This window comes from Oenanthe melanoleuca, chromosome 1A (genome assembly GCF_029582105.1).
Source record: "Oenanthe melanoleuca isolate GR-GAL-2019-014 chromosome 1A, OMel1.0, whole genome shotgun sequence".
Classification (NCBI taxonomy): domain Eukaryota; kingdom Metazoa; phylum Chordata; class Aves; order Passeriformes; family Muscicapidae; genus Oenanthe; species Oenanthe melanoleuca.
The window spans coordinates 38,064,236-38,078,738 of record NC_079334.1 but is presented as its reverse complement, the minus strand read 5'-3'; the positions used below and the strand labels follow the sequence as shown (position 1 = coordinate 38,078,738).

At 38.5% G+C, this 14,503-nt stretch overlaps 1 protein-coding gene across 2 annotated transcripts in view; it reads right to left on the bottom strand.

Moving 5' to 3' along the window:
- GRIP1 (glutamate receptor interacting protein 1) overlaps positions 1-14,503 on the bottom strand; it is a 301,151-nt gene that overhangs the window by 35,804 nt on the left and 250,844 nt on the right. Inside the window, exons 8-11 of one of the 2 annotated variants that reach the window (XM_056514544.1) lie at positions 9,680-9,827; positions 7,917-8,086; positions 3,492-3,647; positions 2,618-2,773 (exon numbers count right to left, since the gene is read on the bottom strand). In XM_056514544.1, coding sequence (XP_056370519.1) covers positions 2,618-2,773; positions 3,492-3,647; positions 7,917-8,086; positions 9,680-9,827 — 630 coding nt within the window. The remainder of the gene's footprint in view (positions 1-2,617; positions 2,774-3,491; positions 3,648-7,916; positions 8,087-9,679; positions 9,828-14,503) is intronic. The other variant, XM_056514539.1, reaches the window with a different exon arrangement.

Below are 14,503 nucleotides of genomic sequence, written 5' to 3'. Positions count from 1 at the left end.
ACATTCCAGCATACTTGTGTAGTTCTTGTCTAACTCTTAGCAACATTCCTGGGGGCTGGTTTGCAATGTGCTCTGCAATTATGTAAATAATGATCTTGAATTTGAAGATTATGTACTTATTACTTTTATGCCTGCAGTTATAGGAGAAGCAGAACAAAATGTGTTTCCAGGTGCATATATGCATTATTATGCCTCCAGTCTCCCACTCTGACCCACAAGAAATTGAAAAATGTTTGCAATTCCTCCTGATAGCTGTTGAGAAAAGAGCATCCTTGCATGTCTAAAATCCTCTCCAATTTCTACCAGATATGCAACCCTAAGAATGCAAATTGGTATAAATTATGTCTCACTTCCAACTACTAATAGGGACCTATTACAATATAATTCAGGATTTAAACTTTAATTAAATAATAATCTAAATGTTTCCACAATGAATCCCACACCTTGAAGAAACAAACAAACAAAAGCAGAGAAAGAATAAAAACTGAAAACAAGTGAAATGGAAAAAGCTTGTGGCAGCAGGGCATGCCCTCAATTTTTGCAGCCACATATTTAGAAAGATCTGTATAACTAATGCAATGATTGTTAAATCATGAGCATAAAAATCTTGTAACCTCTCGTGCCATCACACTACATCTTCATTAATTATGCCATGATCACATTATGTTGTGCAAGTATTTTTAAATAACTAGCAATGTAAACTTTATAGCAACCTACATGTTTTTATTCCCAAGTGACATTCTAAAAGATTTATTAAAATTTACCTTGATAAAACTCTCAAATTATCCAACTGGATTAAAGAAAAAAAAAAAAAACAACACTAAAATTAAGAAGAATGTGCTACTCTTTTTCCATTAAAAGCACAGCTGTCAATCTACTTGGTTCTCATGAGTCTCTCACAAAGGGACAGGTTTTCCAAGTCTCATCAATGGATAGTGGAAAGGTGCAGGACTGGACATTCTCTATCCTGGTCAATTGTAGGACATTCAGAGTAGTGTGGGTCTCTTAAGTTGGCTGTTACTGCTGTCACAAGTATGGGTGTAAATCTACTAACAGAGTGAGGAACTGTGAATGTGTAATAAACTACTGTACAACAAAGCCTTCTCCTAACTTCTCCTGTCTAGGGATTTGTTTATTCATTGCAGCTTGTCATCCCCAGGGCATTCTCAATTGAAGAATCTTTTAGGTGGGCTGCAGTGCTTATGTGACTGTCCCACTTAAATGCCACATCACTGGCCTTGTTTAGAGTCTTTGAAAGATAACACAGACAAGGCTTCCTTGAAGGAAAAATATCTGAAAAAATTTAACAACACGAGTTACAGCTGTGTCCAAGACCTATAACAGGATTAGCTTTGAGGATTTCACCCTTTGTTGAACAGCTAAAACATAGCATTATTGATGAACTATTTTTTGCATTGATTTTAGTATTCAAATCAATTACTGTAATAGTGTAACACCACTACTGTTTCTTTCTACTGTTTTATGTGTAGAGAACACACAAGAGCTGGTCATGTACCTCTACTGATACCACAGCATGACAGACCCAGTATCCCCCTGTGACCCAAAAGAATGCATTAGAAGCTAACATGTCAACAGATGAGCAGTGAAAAATGGCTGATTGGATTAAAAATAAAAAATGCACTTACAGGCAAATGTTATGCAAAAATATGTGCTTTACAGAAGAAATTACAAGCAAGCAACAAAAACTGCAAGAAAGCAAAACCTCAGTTCCTCTCTAATATATTCTCACAATTCCATAGTGACTGGCTTAGAAGCTGCTGGTTTGCTCTGGTTTTACTATGACCATGGGGAGTCTTTAAAACACAGCAGCAGTGCTGCAGTGTGCAGCAGCTCAGCTCTTTCAGAGTGGATTTTTGAGCATTGCTATCTAGAGCACATGATTTACAGAGCAGTTCTCACCTCCCTGCCCTGGAGGAACTGAGCTGCTGTGGATTGCACAAAGATGGACAAGCCAAAAGAGAGGTGAGACTCTCATGGAGACTGGAAAAAATGCACTGACACTCTTTCCAGCCCAGTGAATGCTTGGCAATATGCAAAGTGGAATAGCCTGAACAGATCTACTCTGGCTTGGGATATGACTGACTCATAGACAATCCATGCTTTGAATCCCAGAGAGTGGTCAAATGAGGCTCTTTAGTCTTCACTGTAACTTGTTGCTCTCCCTCACTAAAATAACTGCACAGGTCATGGTGTGGATGTAAACATTAGAACTGTCTAGGAGGTGCTGTGGCAAGCTCTGCCTTCCCTAATGTGACAGCTGTGGTTACCAGCAACCTGTTTTTGACTATTTAGCTATGAATTCTATTCCCTAATGGACACTGGAAGAGTTGAAAAAGGAATTTGAAAATCACTTCAGTAACAGTGTAACAAACTCTTCCAGCACTGTCAGAAGAAAACATTCCTTCATAAATTTCAGATGAGATAGTTATGCTGCTTAGCATCTATTCATCTCATTTTAGCATTGGACAAATATCTTTATGTTCTTCTACATCTACCAGAAAATCTCTCTTCTGTCAAGAACTCTTTTTCTGCATCTTCCCCCTCCTCCACCCATTCATTCACTGCACGTTTTTGAGCAAATGCTGTTACCACCTACAGGAGCTTTTGAAGTCCTTCTTTTTCATCCTCCGCCTCATCATTGTCCCACGTGGGCTGGTGGAGTAGAGGCTGCGAGGTAAGGTCCCCATGTTGAGGGAACTCAGGCTGTATGCACTCATGGAGGTAGGAGAGAAGGATGAAGACACCAGAGCTGCTGTAAGAAATCAAACACTTGGCATACAGCACTCAGTCTTCACAGAAGAGTGCAGCATGTGCCTGTAACTCATCAATGAATCAAACATTGTATGTATAGGCACAGGAATGATGCACAGGAGTGGTTTGTGCATTTCCAGTAACAAACACATTAAACCACACAGGTGACCTAGGAAAAGGGAAAGCCAGCATTTCATGACAACACATGCTGGAAGCTAACAGAGATAATGTAGATATAAAAGGTATATTCATAGTACACAACTTACTTTAAGCAAAGTATGTTACATTAAATTTTTCAACACATATCCCCAAACTAATGTACATCAATATATCTAGATACACTGATTTTAGAAATGCCTTTTCTAAAAAAAATAGGTAATTTCTGACAAAGATTTGTAAGCAATGCTTTGCCTTCAAAAATCATGCTTTATATACACTTCTCCAATCTAATGGTCCACTCATTCATAGAAGAGCTGATTCATTCAGAATTTTCAGGCCTTTTCCTGTCTACAAAGGCTGCTTTGTTACAGAGAGGAAAAGCTGCAAAATGTCAGAAATAACCTTGGCATGGCTATGAAAAAGTGTAGCATCCATAAAACTGAAAAGGTTTTAGAGCCTGAAATGGGAAAAGTATGAGTGAAGGAAGAAGGGAGGGAAGAGGAGGAGGAAGAAGAGAAGGAGAAGAGAGTATGTCAGCAGGAAAAAGTGTGGAACATTACGAAGGCTGTTTGGAGGAGGCGCTTTCTGGAATTTCAGGGCTGGCATCCTGCAATGGTCAGGGTGGTAGGTGTTATAATGGTGGTAGGTGAGGAGGCTGCTGTGGCTGTTGGCACACGAATCCCAGGTAAGTTGCCTGTTGCTTCTTTCAACCTTCACTGCCCGCATGAAGGGATGATGGAAAATCAGAAAAAAAAGGACCAGAGAAGAGGTAAAAATAACTGAATTGCACAAACAAAACAAAACATAAAGCAGAAGTAAAAAAAAGAAATTAAATTGAAAATAAAAAAAAATAAAGTGATAAATAATCTGCTCTTGTCTTCTTATCAAGTGGTTCTAACTTGAGGAGCAGAAATAATATTTTTTCTCAGAAAAAATGTTTCTGTCTGAGTTTTTTTGTTTTTTTGTATTTGTTTGAAAAATGATTTACTGAACCACTTTCTGATCTCCCTCTGGCTTAGGGCCTAAGACTACAAACTTTCTCAGAAAATACTAAGATACTACATATGACCACTAACTGAAGGTTAATAACACTCTGCTTGCATTAATCTATTTTAAAAAGACCAACCAGATACTTTACATGGCATTGCCTAGAATGGAGATGCTTCCCTGGCATTTCAATTTACTGTATTGACATTTTAATTTTGCCACAATCTATTGCTGGCATTATGCTATTCTATGCAGTAAATGACTTCCCAATGCCAGCAGTGGGAAAACTCTATCCTGAAACCTGGTTAATAAAGAAAAGAAGTCTTATTGATTAGCTGGATGTGCAGTTTTATGTTTTAGCTTTGTGGTTTTTTCTTTTTTATTAACTTGATCTTCAAAACTTTAAAATGATCCTTCATTGGAGGAAATTTCAGACTGTATTTGATTATTTAATTGGGGGTTCTACATATGTGGAATCTAGGATGTGCCTAAAGTGAAGATTTTCACTAGGTACTTACTAAGAGAATGGGAAGCACTTCAGCTGTCAAATCTTAAAGGAAAGGGATGGAAGTCTCCCTTGATTAAATACAGTATATTCATGATTAAATTAAGCATGTCTGCATCCTTGCTGAACCATAAAGGCATAGTTCAAACTGGGAAGTATTTACTGAATGTTTTATCTTAAAACACCAAGGGATTCACCCATACTACAGAATCATGGAATGGTTTGGGTTTGGAGGGACCTTAAAGACCATCTTGTTCAAACCCTGCTGCCACAGGAAGGGACACCTTTCACTTGAGCAAGTGGCTCAGGGCCCCATCCAACCCAGCCTTCAACACTTCCAGGGATGAGGCAGCCAAAACTTCCCTGGGCAACCTGTCCCAGTGCCTTATCACCCTTGCAGTGAAGAATTTCTTTCTAATATCTAATCTAAACCTGCTTCTAAATACGTTCCTATTAAAAATTAAATTTATATTTATATATACATTTATATTTTTATATATAAACTTGTATATAGACTTGTCTGTCCCAATGCTGGCCTTTAAAAGTAGCCCAAAACCTTGAGCATTTAGGTTGAACCCACACCTTGTGTTCATGTCTTATTCCATGACACAAAATGAGGGGGGAAAAGGGCAGGCACCAATGTAAGCTCTGTGCCCTGGCAGAAGGAAAGCTGTCCTTTGGCTTCACTTTGTATTCCATGAGCACTGATGTGCTAATTGCCTGACTGCACTCCCCCTTCTGACTCAAAAGTGATGCCTGTCTCTAGAGGGTGGATCTGTGGAGTGCACACCAGGGAAGGGACAGGGAAAGGGGAGCACAGGGGCTCACCACATCCCTGCAGCCTGCTGGAGTGGTGGGAACACTGCAGACCCTGGAACTGCCTGACCTGGCCCCATGTCTTCAATCAGTTTGCATCCCTCCCTGAGAACACACTCTGTGCCCTGGCAGGTGCTTGAATCAAAATAAATATTTTTATGCCTCAATATCTGATACCAAAAGAAAGAAAATAAATTGAAAATAAAAATTCTTTCAGTCTGGGTCTGCACCCCTGAGGTTCCTCACCACTGGCACCACCACCCTCAGGGACTTTGGAAAAAGCCAGAAAAGTCCCAGAAACAGCAGAAGCAGCCTGATACAATGTTGTGTTGACTTAGAGACTTAGCTTATCTTCTCAGATGAAACTGTCTTCAATTACATGCACAGACAGCGAGATTTCTTAACTTTAACTACGGTGAAAAAATTAAAATCTGATAAGAACAACGTGGCCAGGTGGATTTTTATTATTTTCAAGCTGCTGTGAGCCTTGTTTAATTAATAAGACTGCTTCCAGCAGGAAATTATCTGGTAGTCCTTGAGATTTTTTCTTAATGTTTTATTTTCATGCTGAGAGTGAAGATAAAAATGTCCTACAAAGTGGGAAAGTACACAAATTCAGTTTGCTAAGCTTGTAGAAAGATAGTCCCAATTCAACAAAAGTTCTGTAAAAGAAAATCCTTTTGTGTGTAACCACAGTAATTTAGTGGTAATTTCAGCTATTCCAGTACAGGGTTGTGTATAGTAAACATAAAACTAATGGGGCAGCAAGAGAAATGAATGTCAGCAGCACAGTATAAAGGAAAAAAAAAAAAAAAGAAAAAGAATCCTATCTTTTATAGAGCTCTTCACTTTATTTTAGGGCTAAAATTTCAGTTTATTTTATATACTGACTTTCCTGCCTGTTTTAAATTCCTAACATATTCCCATAAGACCAATAACTGAGCTCAGCAGATACAGCCCTAATGACTCAGCTTATTCCTGACATATCAAGGGAGATGTTCCCCCTCCGCAGCCTCTAGGTCATACTACACCTGATGAAAGGTTGTTTCTAAGAGAGGACTTGCTTCCATAAAGCTTATTATATCTTGAACTGGTCATGATATTGTGGTAGCACCATCTGGTGAGGGACTGGAAAGGGCTGTAAACATCCTAGTTATTCTGCCTCACTGAAGAAAGCAACTTTATTACTTTAGAGACACTTTCCCCCAAAAGATGCTCTTATATATCATCTTCTGCAGATCACCTTGATTTTGTAACAGACAGTTCTTAATTCTGGCCTAGAAAGAGCATTGTTTTTTCTAAGCATCTATACCAGTTACTAGAACATTAACAGCATCAGTTATAAATGTTGGTTAACAAACCAACTGCTTCAAGTAATACAATCATCTACACAAATCATTGGCCCCAGCATTTGTGTATCAAAAGTATCAGTCTTCAAAACTCTTGAACCATCCAGAAATTAATTGCATGACATCTTTGCTTCAAAAGGAAAAGGAAGATTTGTTTGCAGTGTACTGTCATAACCGAAAGGAATGGAAGTACACAGCAAATTTGGCCTCCATCTCATTCTCCTTGTGCAGTATCACCCTCTGCTCTATGTGGTTCTAACCAGCTTAAGTAGAAAAGGGAAAGAGCTGATACAGGGAGAACATGTAATTGCAAAGGTTACTTTTTGTGCCCCCTGGTCTAGGAGAAACTAATGTCTCCTCTGTCACTACTCTGAGAAACTGCCTGAACACCACTTATCAAGGGACAACCTGGATGTTGCATGGATGTCCCAGAACATTTACCATCATTTTCTAGACCTCAGAAATCTTGTCTTGGTCTAAAGGAGGCAGAAGCACAGGCTCACAAAAATTTTACCATTGATTCATGCTGCAACACAAGTACATACCCTCTGTGTATTTGATATTACTGTTTTCAGTAACTGAGCTATTTTAGACTGAATTTATGGATTACTGTGAATTAGCCACTTTCTCACGATTAATTAGAAGACAAGACAGGGAGCCTCCATCTTCAAATACTAAGACATTTTATATACATTTGATTTGAGAATGCAAAGCCATTCTATTCAAGCATGTTGGTATTAAATAAGTATTGCAGTGAAAAGGTCTGCAATCTAGGGAACTATTTCCAAACAATTTTCATAAGCACTGACAGTGAACCCATGGAGCAATCTCAGAAGCACTTTAAAAGACAACGGTAATAAATAATAATGCCATTAACAAGAGAAAATACGGGAGGGGTTTATGTATTTTAGGGGAGAACAGGTGTTATTAATGAAGTGTCCATAAAAATCAAGTCAAAATGCTGAAAATAAGTTGGCTGTGATACTACTTCTCCACTCTAAATTTAAGAAACAACGTAGAGATTAATTTAATGAAGTATCTCATAGCACCCCCAACAACTGCAACAGTAGAGTCAACAGGCATCCTTATTTGCAGGTTTGTAGACGTATTTCTTAGCAAAACATTTCCCTCTCTGGCCATAAGGATCTCAGAGAGGTCATTAAGACCAAGAAAACACAGAACTGCTCAGAAACTGCAGAAGCATAACCTGGGGAGCTGAAACAACATTCACAGACAAAACTGCAGCAATAGCTTTGACCATTCAGCATAGGCAGGCAAAGAAAAAGAAAGAAAGAGGAGGAGGTATTTGGGGCTAGAGATCCTCTTACCGTGCTCTGGGCCTTTCAGTGCCAGCCGTGTCTGGTGGTGGGGGAGGATCTCCAGTTTGACATTATCCGCTGCATTAGCCAAAAACTGTGTTGCTTCTGCCAGTGTACAGTACTCCATGCTGGTGCCATCAATGGACAGAATATGGTCTCCTACATGTAATGCACCACATCTATATAGAAGGGAAAAAACTTGGTATGATCAGGTATGCTCTCTGCTTGCACAATGAGCTCTTCTGCCTTCAAACTGGCCATGACAACTATGAACGTGTTCTTTATTTCGAGAGACATTTGGGTTTTGTAGGCACTGTCACTGGTCAGACTTTATCTCTATTAGTACAAACCTTAAAAACAATTCAGTTAATACAGTATATGCCAAGACATCACTCACAGAACTGCAATGGGGTAGCTGACTCTAAAAATATGTGTGAATGGCAGCAGGATAAAATGAGAAGAGCTTAAGAAAACTCGAATAACTTGGTCACATATCCCTCACACAAGCACCCAGTTCATCATTTTTTGAGTAATAGTTCAAACATTTATTAGTACAAAAGCTGTAAATGATGATGAAATTATGCAGTAGTCAAACAAATAATGAAACCAGGGCTAGCATGGTGACTCTAGGAGTGGGGTGGGGAGGGGGGCTATCTGCTAAATCTTGCTGCACTCAAGAGACTGGCTACTGGATGAGTTGAGAAATGCAAACACAGCAGTCAGCATCCCGACGTACCAGTCAAGTGGACAGCTCCTTTAATTGGTTACCCCCTGCGAAATGGGAAAAAACAGAGGGAGAAAATTAAAGCATCCTGCACCATTGAACTGGAGAACACCCCTGGATCAATGGCCGTCACTCTCAAGTTTCTACTGTAGGGAAAAGCCCACAGAGGAGCTGTAGACTCACTGCTACAAGTGGGTGCTACCAAAAGCACCATTGCAAAAGAGGAGTTACAAGGTAGGGTGACTGGGGACATGCAGGAGGAATTTGCTGCTGAAACGTAATATTTTAAAAAAAATTTAGATAGAGGAATGGATATTGAAATATATTGTATATGTATAAACACACACACATACACACACACACACACCCCAGAAAAGATCCCACAGCTCTGTTCCAGAGGTTCAGACCACTGGGGAAAAACATCTAGCTATAATTTTAATGGTTTAAATGTTTTTATTTAAAGGTTTAAATGAAGTTGAAATATTACAGCAAAGCAATTTAGAAATACAGAAGCCAGTCTTCCTTATACCTCACTTGTATTCTAAAATACCAGTAAAAGAATCCAGACATAAGGAGCTCCATTTCACTGTGCCACAAGAATGAGTGATATATTCTAAAAGAACACTTCAAGGTTGCAAAGCCTCAAAATTTACTTCCCTTGACAGCTGTTCCATATGGTGCACTTACTTCAAGAATTCCAGTGGGTTATGGGTTTTTTTTTAAAATACTAGTCTCTGCCACAGCGCTACATTTAACAGCCAGAGCAGAGCTCTAAACTCCAGTGCTGCATAGTGCCAGCAGCCAGTGACACATGACATGGGGGCTGGCTTATGTCACCCATACTGCACAAATGAGCTGAAGGAGATGGTGTCCTGGAAGTCTTAGACTCGGCATCTGGAACAGTGATCTGACAAAGTGCTGATTTTAAGACATGCAACCTTGAGAGGACCTGGTGCCGCTGATTTTTTCAGAAAAGGGAAGTAAACAAACAGAAAAAGAAGTAAAATGTATGCATGGACCTGCAGTGTCAGTCCTCTGTCACACTCACCTGTCTGCAATACTTGCAGATTTGATTTTGTCTATGACAATGACCTGCTTGTTGCAGCACATCGAGGTAGATAGTGCAACCCCAAGAGCAGCACCAGGAGTTTTGGCAACTTCAACTAGCAGTGGCCCAGAAGCTGTTGCTACTGAATCTGTTAAAATTAAACAAAAGATCAGTATTATACCAATGTGGTATTTATGCCATTTTCATGTTTTCCCCACACAAAATCTCCATGGCTATTCTATTTCTCTAAGCAGATAACATGCCACTTCAAAAAACACTGGAATAGCATAATGTAAGATGCCAATAATCAGCTCTTGATGTTGAAAATTATAAAAGCAAGAGTAAGTTTGTGAATCTGGGATGTCTGAAAGTTTCAGAGTGTGTCAGAATCTGAGATGGACCAGATGAGAGAAACAGGATGTTAGTGAATCATTCTCTTAAACAACTTAAGATAAACATTACCTGGAATTTAAACAGACATGCTAGAAAAACAGAAATAATTTAAAAAGTAGAAAATTATCTGAAAAAAAAAAAAAAAGAGTAAATTAATAGCTTAGAGAAGAAAGCTAAATTAATTTTCATTAAAAGAAGATGAAGGTCTGTAGACAGCAGCTATAATAATCAAATGAAGAAGATAAAGAAAGGGTCTACAAGAAATCCTTCACAAAAAGAAAGGAGAAAATGGTGAAAGTGTAGGAGGCATGACACCTAGTAGTAGTAGAAATTACAACAAAATACATGTGAAGAGGTTCAGAAGATTCTTTTAACATCCTGTCACTGGATAAAATACTGCCTTACAACAGGACACAGATAGCAAATGATCAACACTGAATACAGAAAACAGGAAAGTAAGTTGGAGCAACAGTCATGATTGATGACTGTGGTGAGAAACTACCCAAGAGAACAAGTGCTAGACACAACAAAGCAAAAGACAGCAGGCTTCTTCCTAAATGCCAAAACAAACAGGCAGAGAGCAGGGTGGAGTACATTCTGGAGACTGGCTGAGAACTCCTACTAACCCATTGATCAATAACTCATCTCAGTGCAGTAAGATACAGTAAGAGAAGATGTCCTTTAAGGATGTAAAAAGACTGAGACAAACAAAGTACTACCAGAAACCTTTGGAGGTGGTTATAATCAGAATAAGAAAAAACTGAATAAATGAAAACTTATGCTGGATCAAAGTTACCAAATGTCCTGCCAGCAAACAGGAGAGATTGGTATTCACAACATACTGGAACCAGCTGTGAGGATACAAAGAGAACATTCAATTGTGATGTGTCTCAGAAGACACTAAGATTGAGGCTGTATAAGAACTGCAGCTGGGCTTCCAAGTATGGGGAGAGAACAGATGTAAGATACTCCACTCAGTCTTAAATCTAAAAAATTAGTCAAAAAATGTAATACTGGCACAGAAGAGACAGTGAAACTGTATTAGCATACAAAATTAACAATCTATGTAATGATACAAGAAATTGTACAGGAGAGTAATGAACACTCAGTGAAGGTGCTCTTCCTCATTTGAGCATAATGTAGGTAAACTGCATATTGAAATGGAGTAAAAAAGGTTGGATGAAATAACATACAATACCAGAAAAGTGTCAGTTAATTATTATAGAACTCCTTTTCCCCCCACAACTTGCAACTTGGTTTTCTTTTTTTTTTTTTCGAAATCTGAGGGTTTGAAGGCAAGATTCAGCAATTTTGAAAGTGGTCATTAAATCTGAGTGAACAATTTTTGTACATAACGAGGGCTGAATTTTTAAAGGCTCAACTTACATGGGCACTACCAAAATAAGCTGGTCCACAAACCTGAACTAATTTTAAATTCTGAGCCAAAAGAATAGAATCCACCCAGTAGCATTTCTGCCTGGAGCTTTAAGCACTAAGTAGCTTTAAAGCTGGATGAACTGCCCTCAGCAGCTCTTTCTCTTACTAACTAAAGGAGTTTATAACAATGAAATTCCTGTCTTAGATGACTTGGTTAAAGGTCTAACTAAGGCAGGATGCATGCAGTGCCTTACAAACAGGCAAATAAGCATGTGCAGCAGAGCAGAATTTAAGTATTCCCTATTCCCCTTCCTGCACAATTATTTTCATCTTGAACATTCCAGTGGTTTCTGGAGCTACATGCAAGTTTCACATTTACAAATCTGTGGGAAGAAGACCCAAACACTGTTTGTCATCAGTACCTTGACAAAGGTTTAATTCATATTGACCCAGAAAATAGCAAAGCCCAACTTGCACAAGTTCCTTCTGCAATGGCTGCCTTTAGGAGAGGAATGCAAATATCTGTTGAGAATGTGTAAATCTTTCAAGATGCTGATCCTTTTTCCAGTTACTTGGGAAACTGCATAAGCACAAGCAGCTTATGCCTGAGTGTTATTTCCCAGGTGCCTGTTGAAATGCACTGGGAACACAAATCAAGGCAGACAGGATGAATAAATAAGATAACTACATTAGAGGAACCAGAAGAGAAGAAATGGAGTGTGCCTAACGGTGCAAAAGAAGCACAAGGAGGAACCAGAAGGCAATAATCAAACACACATTCTCTGACGAAGAAGAATTAGATTTTCATGTTGAAGTAAAGCATGGATATGAAAAATGAATCACACAGGTATAAATTATTCATGTGTGAAGATGTTTCAGTCATTAAGGTATTTACACCACGACTGAAGCACTTGCACACCGTGCTGATTTATTGACTATGTAATTACATAAGATACACTGATGAATATTTGTGTGAAAGACACTCTAGATTTTTGATTTTGTTAATAATTTTTCTCATTTTAGAGTATTGCATCTCAATCACTACAAGAGGCTTGATTAAAACATCCCAAAGGAAGCAGCCTTGCTTTCTGCATGCTAATACATTTCTTCAGCTAGATAGCAGCACACCTTTTTTATTTGACAGCTTAAATCACTGGCATCAAGGGGTTTTATTCTAGATATACTTTTGCAAAATGTAAATATACTATATTTAGTATAGTATAAATAGTATCTAGTACAGTATTTAGAATTATTTTAAATAAAATAAGCAGTTTTACCAATCTCCTTTGCTTCAAAAGACGATCACAAATCATTTTGAAAATTGAAAAATGTGTTTTTAACCTGATAAAGACATCACATTACATGTGTTTCTTTGTGTCCTCAAAAATGTATATATCTTTTAATCCTTACTGATCCCTATGGCATGTGAAATCCAGGTCAACAACTGGTGGGTGGTAGAGGACAAAAAACACTAGGATTCCCACAGTGGGGAAACCAAAAAGCAAGCTGCTTGTATTAGGCAGCAGAGTATCTACATGTGAAACAGTACCTTTAAAAGCTCTAGAAAGGGAAAAGCTTCAGTCATAGTTTGCAATTAATAATTACACTAAATCCACAGGAAACCAAAGTTTTTTAGTATGTGATTTTTTTTCCTTTCCAAAGCCTTCCTGTACTTTAAACTGGGAAGTACAGCTATTGAGCTTGTTCCTGTGGGAGCACTGTGCTCTGCAGCTTCTCACTTCTCCAACTGCAAGGTTTGAGGTGCTCTTTTATTTTTTTCAAAGTCATGGCAACACGAGATACAAATAATTTTTTTTGGGAGCTTAAAAGAGCTCGACACAGAGGAAGGATGTCAAAATAGACTTAGACTCTAAAGAGCCAGCTGGGCCAATTGAAACAGCTTCAGAAGACTGTTATTGACCTCTCCTGGATGCTGCTGTACTTTATAGTGATGATGTGACAAACAAGTGGATATCTTACTATCTCACAATAATTTTGCAAGCTTCTTTCCTATTAGGTGTTCACAGACTAGCAAGTTTTTCACATTGGAACTGTATATAGCAGGTCCCTGCAGCTTTCTCTGTTATGATTCTTTGACTGATAGTAGTCAAAAAAATCTGGCAAGATGCTGGTTCAGACCAGAAAAATTGCATAGGTCCTCAAACCTTGTAGTTCTTGCAATGCAAAGTTTTAACACTTTTGTAGCAGTGCCTTCACAGATCTAGATGTCTCTCACTTATGTTAAAAACAGAAGACAGTATTTAGTTTTTCTTGATCAAAGAAGTGTACTCTTCTACTCCTCACACCTTTTTTTGCTCCCTTCATACAAAATATTTGAAGCTTACAGACAGCAAGTATGGCTGGACAGCTGGACTTGCTGATTTTAGAGGTCTTTTCCAACCACAACAATTCTATGATTCTAAGTAAAGCAATCTCCCCCTCAGGTAGGAGTTCCCTTTTCTCCATTAGGCTCTTGTTGGTACAGCTGAAACTTTATTTTCTTTCTCCTTTTCTGTAACCCTAAGTTCTACACCTGCATGCCTCATGTTCAGACTAGTGGATCACAGAAGTATATCTTGGTGAAGTTAAGGAAGATTGTTAAGAACTGGAAAAAACCTTGAAATCTTTGAAACTCTTGCCTTCAAGAGAAAAAAGTTGGAACATTTACAGAAAGTCATGATTGAAGAAATCAGTTTCAATCCTCCATGACTCCCAAATGTCTTAGACTATATTTTTGCTTTTCTCTGCTCTCTCTGTTCGTTTTTCAATTCACAAAAATCAATGATCCTTTTCCAGAACCCACTCAGCAATCATACATGTGACAGCTCTGATATATAAGGGACAATCACCGACAGTTCCCCAAAGAACCTGAGTAAACTCTCACAGATGGACACTCACAAATCCTTAAATGCAGAAATGCACAAGCCTTTCCTTGAACTTGCTTTCTTTAACAAAACCCAGCAGAATGTAGGGGAAGTATGTGTGTGCATTTGTGTACACAAGCCAGTGTTAGTTCCAGAAAGGGTCCAATACAAAACACTCCACTGCAGTCAG